At 39.7% G+C, this 14,118-nt stretch overlaps 1 protein-coding gene across 1 annotated transcript; it reads right to left on the reverse strand.

Moving 5' to 3' along the window:
* Positions 1-8,711: 8,711 nt before the first annotated feature.
* On the reverse strand, positions 8,712-13,607 carry LOC145409788 (acyl-coenzyme A thioesterase 13-like). The gene is made up of 3 exons (XM_080280093.1): positions 13,266-13,607; positions 10,721-10,905; positions 8,712-9,052 (listed from the first exon to the last, which is right to left on the reverse strand). Exons 1-3 carry the CDS (start codon positions 13,353-13,355, stop codon positions 8,899-8,901), a joined length of 429 nt encoding a protein of 142 aa, XP_080136219.1. The 5' UTR covers positions 13,356-13,607; the 3' UTR covers positions 8,712-8,898.
* Between the last annotated feature and the right edge of the window lie 511 nt (positions 13,608-14,118).

A 14,118-nucleotide genomic window follows, 5' to 3' on the forward strand; every position in this document is an offset into this window, starting at 1 on the left:
GAATAAAGAATAAAAAAATAATCTGTTTCTTTCATTTACCCTGAAATGTTTTATATGCAAGGTTTATTGGCATTTCCTCCCGCTGGATCATTATATGCAAGGGTTATACAATTGTGAGTATAATTATAAGGTCTAATATTGCAGAACTGGGAAGATAGTGCAGACAGAAGTAACATGATAAGTTTCTAGGCAGAGGAAATGATGGAAGATGAGCCGGCATCAGGAAAGGACGAATTACTCCAGCCTCGCCCACCCCACCACAGGGAGTTTCATACGGGACCTAACCACCCAGTTCACCGCAAATTAGATGAGTATTTTCTTCCCCATTCAGATGAGTAACCATGATTTTAGAACTGTAAAGAGTGAGATATTAAGTAGTTATAAATTTATTCTTGAAATAACTTGTTCTAGTGAGTAATATTGATCTGAATTTTAAAGAGATTAAGTAGTTATATATATATATAATTTTTTTTCTTGAAATTAGTACTATACTGATAAGATTGATCGTCAGTACTGTAAAGAGCGAGATATTAAGTAGTTATAAACTTGTTCGTGAAATAATTTGTACTGGTGAGTAATACTGATATGAATTTTAAAGAAATATTAAGTACTGTAGTTATAAATTTTTTACTGAAAAAATTAGTACTGGTATTTTTGATAGAATTGTATAGAGCGAGATATCAAGTGCCTAGTTATAAATCTGTTCATGAAATGATTTGTTCTGGCGAGTCATATTGATCTTCAGAACTAGACTAATCCATGCAGAAAAGGTTAAAATACAGTAATACAATAAGTGAAAGCTGCATTGTGTAGTATTTAACGGTAAAATATGGCACTTGAAGATGTAGAGCTGAAAGAGACCTGAAAAGAAATAGGTAGAGCTGAAAGAGACCAGAAAAGAAATAGGTAGAGCTGAAAGAGACCTGAAAAGAAATAGGTAGAGCTGAAAGAGCCCTGAAAAGAAATAGGTAGAGCTGAAAGAGACCTGAAAAGAAATAGGTAGAGCTGAAAGAGACCTGAAAAGAAACAGGTAGAGCTGAAAGAGACCTGAAAAGAAATAGGTAGAGCTGAAAGAGACCTGAAAAGAAATAGGTAGAGCTAGAGACTTAAGAATAAATTAGGCAGACTGATAGGTACTTAAAAGTAGTAGGGAGAGGTAAAATGTGCCTGAATAGCGCCCGTCAGCAGGGTGCCAAGTGCAAGGGGGCAGGTATATATGGTTTGGTTGGTGCTGCTGTTGGGTCAAGGTTCCTGTGTTGGGAAGCAGTAAGTTGTGAGTGGGTTCTCGATTGTCCGCCTGTGTGGAAGGAGTTGATCTGAGTAACTGTTGGGAAAAGTTCGACTCCAACCCCGTGGAACCTGCGAGGTGGAAGCCCCCTGGGTTGCTCACTCTCCTTGCTTATTGTGATCCACCTGGAACTGATCTTGCAGTTGTTCTCCCCACCTACTTTTGGTTTACCCCAAAGTAGGGTAGATTCTCCTCCCCCCCTACTCTGGGTTTACCCTGGAGTAGGTATCTAATTCAACTTTACTCTGAAGTTGAGTTCCCTCAGCAGGTTGCCTCTTGAAGCATAGGAAGGAGAGACAAAGTACTAGTCAGGGAGAGGGAGAAGGTATGGATGACAGTTGACTAGTACAGGGAGAGACGAAGGACTAGTCAGGGAGAGAGAGGGTATGGATGACCGGATTAGTATACTGTAGGAAGGAGAGACGAAGTACTTGTCAGGGAGAGAAGTTATGGGTGACTGGATTAGTACAGGGAGAGACGAAGTACTTGTCAGGGAGAGAGAGAGAAGGTATGGATGACCTGATTAGTATAGGAAGAGAGACGAAGTACTTGTCAGGGAGAGAGAAGGTATGGATGACCGGATTAGTATAGGAAGGAGAGACGAAGTATTCGTCAGGGAGAGAGAAGGTATGGGTGACTGGACTAGAATAGGAAGGAGAGACGAAGTCCTCGTCAGGGAGAGAGAGGTATGGATGACAGCGGATTAGTTTAGGAAGGAGAGACGAAGTACTCGTCAGGGAGAGAGAGAAGGTATGGATATAGAAGATTAGTATAGGGAAAAGAGGTACGATTTGGAAAGAGATAGCTGTATGTTCAAAAGACAGAAAAGAAGGATAGTCAAGAAGGCAGAGCAATAAGGGAAGGATTGGTCTAGAGGACGAGAGGACTCGTGAAGGAAAAATGTGTAAAGTTAGGAGAATCTGAAGTGTGAGACTAGGATTGAGGAAGAATTAGTAGAGAGAGAAGAGGGAAAGAATTGGGAGAGGATGAAATGCAGAAGGATTAGTTAAGAGTAAGAAACAGATATAGCTAAAGTGGACTGGACAAGGTTTGGTTGATAGACTGGCCTGAGTAAAGATTGATGAAGGGGGAGAGAACGTGTCAGAAAGACCTAAGAAATAGTTGGGTGAGTGATCAGACTGGACTAGGATTATAGATTCCATTGGTGAAGACCATTGGAAAAATTGGTTGTGAATTGAATGAGAAAGAATTGATCGTGTGCTGAAAACACACACACACACACACACATACAATTAGGTAAGAACACACAAAACCATATCCTCTCCTAGCCCTGTGCCCCTGTTGTTGAATGAGTAAAACTTACTGAAGTCGAATTTTTGTTTAGGTTAAGTGAAATGAGAAAGTTCCAACGTAGGTAATTTGGCCATATGCATATTTAATGTAAATATGGTGCTAACATGTGACAGTATTAAAAATTATAAATGCCGAAAAGTGGTAGGTGGTGGTGACCATCATCCACTTTATTAATGTAGTGCTGCCTACTTTCTCCTTCACCTTTATCATTCTTTTTCTGTTTGCCCTCCTTTCTTCTTATTTCTCCCATTTTTCCTGTCACTTTTTATTACTCTTTCCTTTTCAGGCGGCTTTACATTGAGTCATAAAACCTAATGGTTTCCTGTAAGCCAGGAAGCCATTTACAGTGCTGGATGGTAACCATATAGCCAACCCATACGTGTCCCCTACTTGTCAGCAAGTGGGTTGGTAGAGGGTTAGTGTCCCTCCATGTAACAAATAACTCAAAGACAGATAGCCACCCCTTACGAGATTATGGCGTCTGGCTAGATAGATAGATGGAATATTGCACGATACAATTTATTTCATGAACAAATTTATGGCCATTTAATATCTCACTCTTTTACAGTTCTGTTTATCTGCAGTATTGAGACTTCATAGTGACCTTAAATTTTTGCATTAAAATTTGTTTATTCACTGTTTAAAATGGATAACACTTGGTTAATTAAGTGACAGAGAACTCAGTGGTTAATGATGCCAATAGTACAAAACTGATGATGATGGTTGTCATGTAATAACAGTAATAAACAGATAATGAGAAGAGTGTGGCTGAACAGGGAAACGTTGACAGAAGTGTTAATGAACAGTAAAGATACCTCAAGAACAACCTCTTGAGAGTTACTGATTCAGTGTGTGGATGGACAAGAGGCCCATCAAGACAAAGTATATTGGTGGTGGGATGAGGGTGTAGAAACTGCAGTTAAGGAGAAAAGAAGGCTTTTCCGGGAACGGAAGAAGGGTGGTGACAGAGGGATACCTGGCTGTCAAGCGTAGGGCTGGAAAAGAGGTTTACAGGGCAAAGTCTGAGTCACAGAGACTTTTACGTTTTACTTGATGACCTAAATCGTGTGGGAAGCAAGAATACGATCTTTAAGGTGGCAAATCAAATGAAGAGGGAGAATAGGGATATAGGTGTGCAGTATGTGAAGAATGATGAAGGAAGGGTAGTGGTGAATATTGAGGACATTAAAACGGAAGCAAGGTTGTCATTGATATTCTTTAATTTAAATGTTTGATGATCTGACTTTATTTTTGTAGGATTATTCAATACATGTATTAATTTTAATTAATTTTTGTGTCTAGTCATATTCAGTAAGTTAAACTAGTCAGTGGCAGTGCAGTCAGTACATTGCAATATATGTAACTGGTCATGATTCTCCCATTATGTTTACCTGTTTAATTAGTATTGTAATATTTTTTGTCTTTGGTTACAGAGTCTGCCTGCCTGATAAATATCTGCCTACACTTAACTGCATTTAAAATGAAAGTATGGTTGGCACTAATATTCCTTTGCTAATATGTGTGATGCACTTGTCCTACTTTTTTCCTAGTTTTTGCTTTCCGGTTCCTACTTTTTGAAAAATTGTTCCTACCTTTTCACCTAGATCTGCTTGAAAACCTGATACTATATAGCTACGTAAGAGGTATTATGAAGCCTGTGGTATATAAATTATGATCCAGGGACTTGTGGTGGGTGTTGCTGCTGCTGCTGTTTTTCCCCAGGGTCATATGAATGTAAACTTGGTTGGCTGTGTGAAGCAGAGTTAACAAGCATCCACATTGACCAGCTCCATCAACAGCACCAAACCACTCCTGGAGGGATGATTGCTAGCCTGCAGTTGATGGATCTGTTTGGTCAGACAGACTGGATTGCTCTACTACTGCTACTACAGAGGTGAGTAAAATTAATCTGAAACAAAAATATTCATGAAAGTGACCCATATAGTGCAAATCACAATTTTTGTTGCTGACGGCAAATTTATACTGGGCTTTCCAGACAAAACTTGAACTCTGTTGGAAGGACACAAGAATGAGGGAAGTGGAAATTAATTATTTAGGAGGAGCATGTGAAGTTCATTGTAGAGACAAATGACATCTGAGGAAGTTAAGGGAGCATTTCAGTATTGATGTGGCTGTGTTGGAAAGGATTAAAGTGCCTTTAGATGTTTTGGCCACATGAAGAGAATGGAAAATGAGACTGACTAAGAGTACAGCATATATGAGTGGTGGAAGTGGAGAGGGAGGGGGAAACATGATGTGGTGGAGAAATGGAGTGAAAAGTTATATGAGGGTGGTGTGAGTTGGAGAGTGGGTAGTCTAGTTATGGGCCCCTGCTTCTTAAAAACAGTAATATTAAGGTGCAATATACAAAATAAAATAGCTAAGAGAAGTTCTGTGAAGCCTCCAGTCCCACCTAGGATGCAGCTTGAAGCCATCCCATTGAGAGGATTCCCAGAAGGGAGAAAAGCATTTGATGTTAAAATTTATGCCATTTACTTATGTATATTGCGTTTACCACTGATAGTTATAATTTCACAGGACTGGCATATAGAATGTCTACATCAGAATTCACTTTCTGGTCAGAGGGAACAAGACTTGATGAAGAACCTGCATGGCTTCTACAGAGGATGATAACAAGGATGATACCAAGCTGGAGAGTGCTGTCTTCTGAGGAGAGGTTGAAGCAGCTGCAGTTAACAATCTTAAGTTAGAAGAGTGTCAGGAAATTTAATTTTTGTATTTCAAAGAGGGGGGGGGGGGAATGGATACAAGAGAATTTGTTTGTGAAAGATGATGGCATGGCAAGAGGATGCATTATATATGTATATACAGGCAGAGGAAGAGTTCATGATTAAATTATGTAAATAGGTCAAGCTTCCCAAACAGGAACACAGATAACCTGTATATGAAAATGCTTGATGGTGAGCAAAAACCATCTTTGTTAAAAAAAAATGAATTAGTTATTTCTTGGCCTATTTTAAATGCATGTTCAGCCTTTCGGAATTCATGGAGGCCCAGTTATCCTTATCTTCCTCACAGAAAATCAGATTTGGGTACATTCTGGGGGAATCCTAATATCTGTGGGAACAATATGACGGCTGAGATAAGAATATTCTTGTCATTAAAGACATTTACTTTGGCCCTATATTGTTCCTACTGAAATTGCGATTTCCCAAGAATGTACTCTTACCTGCTGTTCTGTAGGGAAGATTAGGATATCCAGGTCTCTATGGATTGTGAAAAGCTGAACATCACAGAAATTTGCCAAGAAACAGGAGGATTATATTTTCTCAAGTGCTGCAGATTGAATCAGAAAAATGTAGATATGGATACAGGAAATGTGTCTAGTTTGTGTATCTTAGAGAAACTAGATCATCATCATCCGGACTGCTTTTCCCACCCTAGGGCAGGGTAAGGAGTAGCAGCATCCAGACTGGTAAATTCTCTCTCTCTCTCTTGAAGGACAAGAGGAAGGAAAGAAGAGAGGAAAGGGCAGGCACACGAGAGCAGCACTACATCATGTGAGTGGATGGTGAATATCCTCACCTACCACATACGATATAGAGATACACTGACTGACAGACCTTAATGTCCCATAGAGATGGTCCTCCTTAATGCTAAAGGTAATGCTTAATCCAAGAATATAGAGACAGAGAGAGACATACACAGACAGATAGGCCTTAATGTCCCAATGAGTTGGTCCCTCAAACTACAAATGTTAGTCTAAGTGAGCAGTGAAGAATCTTTTGCATATTTTGACAGTATCATGATAGAAACACCATTTCACAAAGAAAATTTACTGTGGTTCAGATATACTGTATATAGCATTTGCATTTGTTATGGCATTTCTTAATTTTCAAACTATTCTTTTTCCAGATTTTCCATTCATTCCAGCCTTGCAGTTTCTGCCAAAAGATACACTATCTTATACCACTCAGTTTAGTCAGCCCTGTCCCTTCTCAGTTCAATTCCCAGTACCATCCCTACCCACTTCAATTCCCAGTACCATTGCTACCCAGTTCAGTTGCCAGTACTATCTCTTCCCAGTTCAGTTACTAGTACCTTCCCTTCCCAGTTCAGTCCCCAGTACCATCCCTTCCCAGTTCAGTCCCTAGTACCATCCCTTTCCAGTTCAATTCCCAGTACCATCCCACCCAGATTAACTCAGTCCTATCCCTTTCTAGTTTAAACCAGTAGTATCTACCTAGTTCATTTCTCCACATGTCACCACTTCGTTACTAGTAGAGAGAGAGAATTACACGTTGGCAGGCCTAAATGTCCCAGTGAGGTGGTCCCTTCTTAATGTGAAAGGTAATGCTTTAATTAAGTCAGAGTATAAGAAAAGGATATATGGACAGACAAATTGGTAGATAGGATGGAGAGAGAGAAAGGGATACACATAAGCAGACCTTAATTTCCCAGTGAGAGTCCCTCCTTAATGCTAAAGGCAATGTTTAAGAGGAGTATAAGTAAGAAATACTTACACAGATAGACAGACCTTAATGTCCCAGTGAGGTGGTCCCTCCATAATGCTAAAGACAGTGCTTAATCTAAGTCTGAGGAGCATAAGAAAAGAATATAGAGAGACAAATTGACAGACTTTAATGTCCCAATGAAGTGGCCCTCCTGAATGTTAAAGATAATGCTTAATCTAGGAGTATAAGAAAAAAAATTAGAAATAGATTGACAGAGTTACACAGACAGGCCTTACTATTTCAACAAGGTGGTCCCTCCTTAAACACCCATGAATTGCCATGTGCATGTCCTAACATATAGTTGTAGCCGTGGGGTCTGCAAAATTTGCCCTGTGAAGTTTTCGTGCCATCATTTTGGCTTTGGTTGTTTACAAGAGAAGCCAGATATTTTCCATAAGTGATCATTGAAAATTTTTTTAACCATGTTTCTTGTAGCCTAATTTATTTGAGTTAGGTTTTTTCTGAAGGAATCACAAATTGCTGAGGAAAGGTACAGTGAACATGGCCAGTTTGTTGCAACCTTAATTGGTCTCACACCACTTAATACTGCACATTTTCATTGTTTATAATTAATGTTTATGATACATATGTAGTAGTGTATGTGTTTGTATAATGTAAACCATATTCTATTTATGTCTAATGCCATGTCTAACACACGCCATAATCCTTTCCAATCCACACTCATAAGCCTTTTCCAAGTCCATAATGCAACATACAGCCTCTTACTCTTTCCGATGTACTTCACTAAAGACTTCATTGTACATATCTAACCCGTACATCCCCTTCGCTATCAAAATCTGCCCTGTTCCTCACTTCTCTTATGCTGTGCACCCTTTTTATAAGCACCTTTCCTTCAAGAAATTAGTCCCACTGTTATTTTTTCTCAGTTCCTAACTCCCCTTTTCTTTATACATTGGAGTTATTATGGCTTTCCTTCAGCTTTGCCTTGTGCAATTTGAGCTAATTAATTCCTCTAATTATTATTCCCCCCTCTGCTAATTGGTCCCTGTTCCAGTGGTCTACCACCACTCATACCCTTGCCCTAACAAAGGACTATTACTGATAATTTTTTCTTCTCTGCTACTGCCAGAGAGCTAACATATTCCCTCCATCTCACCCGTATCACCATCTTGTAGCACTGTCATTCATACTCCAGATTTTACCCAGTAGCCCCACCCTTCACATTCATTTCCCTAGCTTCTTTTACTGCCTCATAGTATTTCTATCATTTTTATACTGGTTGCCTATCTTCATTTCCATGTTCATTATCCATTCACTTTCTGGCTCTTTCATCCTCCATTTTACTGCTTGGTCAAGCTTCCATATTCCTGAATCCTTTCTCTCTCACTTCTCTAGGTACATTTCATGGAAGCATCTGCCATGCCATCTTTTCCACCTTCAAGGCTTCATTTACATTACTGTTTAACCATGCATTAATCCCTTATTATCTCTTTTACTGACTACACTTTGTCATCTGTTGAGATGAACAGGGCTTAGGGATTGCTGTCAGATGAAATCAGACTGACAGTAGTGCACATAAAACCTGAATAATATGGCCTCATAAGTCAGTTAGACTGCAGCCTAAACCAATATCTAACGGGCATGTACTATGGAGTATAACAAAAACAGAGCATTTCACTTTTATTGTGCAAATTACATACATGCTATTAACTACTCACCCTATTCACCAAGCTTCATAATCTGGATGAGTATGTTAAAATACATTTTTCATGAGACCATGAATTCTTAAAACACTAACAAATAAATCTTTCACTTTTCAACTTGTAACTCTACTAACAATTCATATATCTTCATTTATACTCAACCAACAAATTTTGTGTGTTTACCTTGAGCTATAATAACACCAGTTTCTTTATTTACAATATCTGCACTGAGAAATGCGAGTAGTTTCCCACTCTTCAGTGTCTCAGCTCTGATTAGAATTTCGTCTCCGGTCTTGGCTGCCTTCATGTACCTGGAAGTAAAAGGATATATAGAGATAATATCCTGTAATACAAGAGGTACTGCAAAAGCTTAGTAAAGTCTATCTGTCTATCTACAGGCAGATGCCTTAATCCTGGATGGGGTGACCATGAACTGATTGCCTCAATGTCACCATGTCTCCTGCCAGTACATAATATTAACATATTCTCTCCCTAGTACCTTTTCCATCAACATCACCATCCTGGCACTGTGAGGTGAGGTAGGGTCCAGAATGCAAGAGTAAAAATATAGGAGAAAATAACCAAAAGTCTTCTCAGGTACACATGCCACACTCTCATTCACTTAACATTCATGCCCCCAGAATTCCAACTTCACCCCAGTCTACTTCATCCACTTTCATATGAGCCTGAGGTTGAAACAGATACAGCAGCACTAAGAGTAAACTAAAAAAGACAACATATTACAGTAATCCCTCCACTATCCAATGTAATAGAGCCAAAGGCATGTCTGGAAAGTGGGCCTCTGGCTCCTGGACTGGCACATAAGGACCCTAACCCAGCCTAACTTTGAAAGCCACCTAAATAACTCCTTACCGGACATGCATAGCACCTATGTACACCTATTTAAGACCCTAATCACACCATTAATGGACATAAAGCATGAAATAAATGAAAAGGAACCAAAGAATGAGGAATTAGTTGACTGTACCACAGCCAGGGTACTTACAGCATGTCTGTGGCTGCCTTCTCTAAAGGCTTTGGCAGTGGTGAAAATGCTCTTGAAGCATGTACAGTAATCTAGTGTTGTGCTGCACTTACAGTAATTCTTTGCACTGTGAGTTATAATTGTTTAACACTGTACATTGTTATTTGCACCAGGCCAGTTTCAACCGCCAGTTTGCACTCCACAGTTAATCCTTTGCATTCTAAATTCTAATTTCTTAACACTGCACAACACTGTAAATTCCCGTGTGGTCTAGTGGCGAGGTATTGCAGTTTATTCTTCCACTGCAATAAGCATCTCACGAGCAAAGTTAGGCAGTAACTGTTTGTGCCTTGGTGGTGACGGGGAAACAGAGTTGCCAGATCGCAACGGCCACATTTCCAAATTCCTCAATTTTCATTGCCAAATTTAACTTTTCATTACTTAATTTGTAAAGCTAGCATTTATTGTTCACTAATTATATATACAAGTGTAAATAAATATAATCACTTTCCTTATAATTAACAGCATGTTGATTATTTTCATGCTATGTTGGCTAGCAGATTAATCAGAGAGAGCAAACAATCCACAATCTCCAGCCTGTGTATCCTCATACATGTGAAAAAATCCGTTTGGTAATGCATTATTCAGATTCATTACCAAACGAATTTTTCATTACCAAACTGGCCCACATTTGGTAATGAAAAATACCAAATGGCAACCCTGACACGGAAGGGGGGAGGAGGGAGGAAGGAAGGGGTGAAGGGTCCGTGGTGTAACAGCTGTTCGGTGCCACGTGGCAATTTCAAATTACGGGTGGGAAAAATCTTGGATTTTTTGGGGGGATTTTTTTCTTTTTTTGGCCATTTTTGGGTTCCGAAGGTCCAGGCCTATAATGTCCAGTAAGTGGGGTGTCCGGAAAGTACAGGGATTACTTATGAAAACTAAACTACAGAAAAGACCATTGGATTCAGTGGTTTAAAGGCAGGACACTTACGATACACTGAGGTCAACTGAGACACCAGGTGATCCATTTTCCAGTGTCATGTGAGCCAGGGTGGTGACAGAATCAACAAGCGTGGCAGTGAAGCCTCCATGCAGTGCCCCACCACGGTTGATGTGTTCTTTGTCCACCTTCAGGCTTGCCACACACTTGCCCTCACCAGCTGACAATATCACCAGCTGAAAATGGGACAGCCAAATTAAGATATGGCTCTAGTTCCACTGTCAGACAAGCTACACTAGCCCTTACCAGTTGGCAGTACCACCAGCTGAAATGGGGAACATTAAGATGTAACCACTGTAACTCTCCACCACTATCACCAGCTTCACTAATGAATAATAAGATGTAACTGCTGTAATTCCACCACTGTCACTGGGTATAATGAAGAATACTACCATGTAACCACTTGCTTTCGTCATCGTTTGAAGGCTCCAGCATGCTTGCACGGCCTCTCCATGCTGCTTGATCTCTGGCAGCGTCCCTATTGAATCTCATAACCCTGAGGTCGCACTCGGTGACCTCATCCCAGGTATTTTCCGGTCTGCCATTCGCTGCCCTACCCTCAACATTAACACTTCTCACTTTCTGCACCCAATTATCATCCCCCATCCTCTCCACATGCCCAAACCATCTCAATCTACCTCTCCTCATCACACCAATACACTCCAGTCCCATCCTACCTCTCAACTCTTCCATCGTAAACCTAGACCCCCCAGACCTTGCACTCAAAGACACACTGCACATCCACTTAATCATTGCCATTTCTATACATTTAAGCCTGTAACTTTCAAACACTGTCACCACGTGTAGCCTAATGGGGAATACTATATGTAGCCGTATCTTTGCCTCTTCATTTCAAGGATATATTTTTAATTACCGGTAACAGTATTTCATATTACCATCAGATGCTTTTATTCAGCTTAGGCCAAGCATCTCTTAAAGAAAGGGTTAATAAATGCTAACCTAACTTCAGTTTGAAAAGTTTCTCCAAAGCTGAATAAAATTATGTTAGAGATAGTAACTAAAATGAAAAGTATGTCCATAGATTTAAAGGGTTACTGTATTTCATATTTTTTTTTACTGCTGGGTACAAATTAGCTTAGGTTTTAAAAACTGAATTACTACCAAATCAGTATGGTGAAAACAGTAAACACAGGGAGCGTTCCTCCTCATTGACTCATTGACAAACTTTGGTCAACTTTTTACAAGTGTACTCTCACTTGCTTTTCACTCAAATTTGTTTTGCCAGATAGTTTTATGTGTAGTTTCTTTCTTTCTCTCTCTCTCTCTATTATATATATATATATATATATTGAGTGTCACCAATTAGGGAGGAGGGGCTTTACCCACCCAGACATCCAGGTTTATTAATAGCTTTGGACCAATTTGTGAAGGAAATGCCAAAGAAGAAGCATTTATTTTTATGAATAGTACTTCCTGGAAGCAAAAATTTAGTAATAACTTCTGAGTTCATTTATGAAATAAAACATAAAGTTTGTGTGACCAAGAACAGAGATACCACCTAAGTGGCCTGGGGTTCCAGTTGGTGTAATGGGTTACCTCCCACATAACTAGTAGAGCTGGTCCCAAACCCCCAAGTTCAGGTTATGTTAGAATAGCCTAAGTTAGATAAGGATAGATTGGTTAATTAGACTGGATTAGGTTAGGTTAGGCTGGACCAGGTTAGCTTAATGAGGCTGGATTGTGTTAGATTAATTAGGCTGGATTAAGTTAGTTTAAGGTAATCCTTAATGTGAGGAGACAAGACTAACTCATAAATCAACAAAATATTTCATGTACCTTTGAATCAGTGACATGGTGTACAGAAATGCATCTTGAAGTATGAAGAGGATTCACTGGTAAATGGAAAATATGATTACATAAGGGTTAAGGTAGGAAAAATAAAGTTGGTCCTCTCTCCCTATTGACTGCCCAAGTTGGGTTTGGTTAATTAGGTTAGGTTGTTAGGTTAGCTTAAGTTGGATTGTTAAGTTGTCATATGATTTGGTATAATCTGAGGCCAGGTATGTGGCATTTTCAGATTTTGGAATGAAGGCTGAATTTATTTATTTATTTTTTATAGATTAGCATACTGTATATGGTGGACTTAGAAAATATATGTAAATAGGGGGTTACATTGTTCTTGATATTGTGCACTGCTTTGACTTTAGGAAATATAAGGATGAACCTAGGGAGAGGAGGACCTTGGGAATGGATGGACATGAAAGCCCTGAAGAGGGGAGGTGTGAGTTACAAGGTCCATTGGTGGCATTGCATTATACTTTTCTAGACATGTTGCATATGTATAATTCAGACTGGTAGAAAATTAACAAATCTTAAAATCAGAGGAAATAAGTATGTGAAAACTAAAGAAAATGGAAACTATTTCACATTTAGTTAGCCTTGAAGTGCATTAACAGAAAGATCACGATTTAACGAGTACCATATGCAAATTAACAAGAAACCAAAGGAATGCACAAAACCCATACCAATAACTTCATAAACCACCAATAACTTCATAACCACCCCATAACCTTACTTTAGATAGATTCTTGTCAAAGCCGCCTTCTTTGACCACATGAGCCAGTAATTGCTGAATCATTTTTTTAGCTCCATTCGATGCAGCCATTTTCAACCCCTTTAATCTTTTGGATAAGTTAAAACTAGGGTAATATCCAGCAGATTACACTTTTATTCCCCACTTATCTTCCAACCTCGACTTTACACAACTACTGCCCGGAAATTGTAAACTCTTCTTATTCTTATCCTTTATCGAGATCGCTGTGGGCCTTTGTATTCGTCTGACGGAACTGGATCATTCCCACAACTTTAATGTCTTGTTTTCATGAAATTCCATAAGCCTTGGTGCTGAGGTTGAAGTGAGGGGTTTTCATCTGAAGGAAGTGGGCCACGTATCTCGAGTACTGGGTTATGAGTGTTAGGAAAATCGGTGAGCCTTGGTTGTGAGGTTGCGAGTCTCCATGGTTACTGTAGTCAGTCTGTTTTCATCTGATGGAACTGGGCCACTCGCAAAATAGCCTATATCTTAGCCCGTATGAGCAAAACTACGAATGTCTCGTGACGAGCTGCAATATGGATCGTTTCCCCATTTTTCAGGGGAGGGGGAAGAGGGTAGCAAAACGCTCTTTCATCCCACCTTCCCCATAACCTACATCACAGCATACACTGCCCATTTTTCTTCCCACCTAGCCTTTGCCTTCTCTTACTCCTTTCCTTCTTCAGCCTTTTCCCCCTTTTGCATTTCTCTCTTCCTGTCACACTTCCCTAAATTAACCCATTTCTGTCTTCCCCTCATCCTCCCTCCCTTCATACTTCCGTCCCTCTCTTCCCCCCAGTCTCTTGTTCCATTGAGTCCCTGCCCTCCTTCCTTT

This window comes from Coenobita brevimanus, chromosome 83 (genome assembly GCF_032717465.1).
Source record: "Coenobita brevimanus isolate Jiangsu-jjx chromosome 83, ASM3271746v2, whole genome shotgun sequence".
Lineage (NCBI taxonomy): Eukaryota > Metazoa > Arthropoda > Malacostraca > Decapoda > Coenobitidae > Coenobita > Coenobita brevimanus.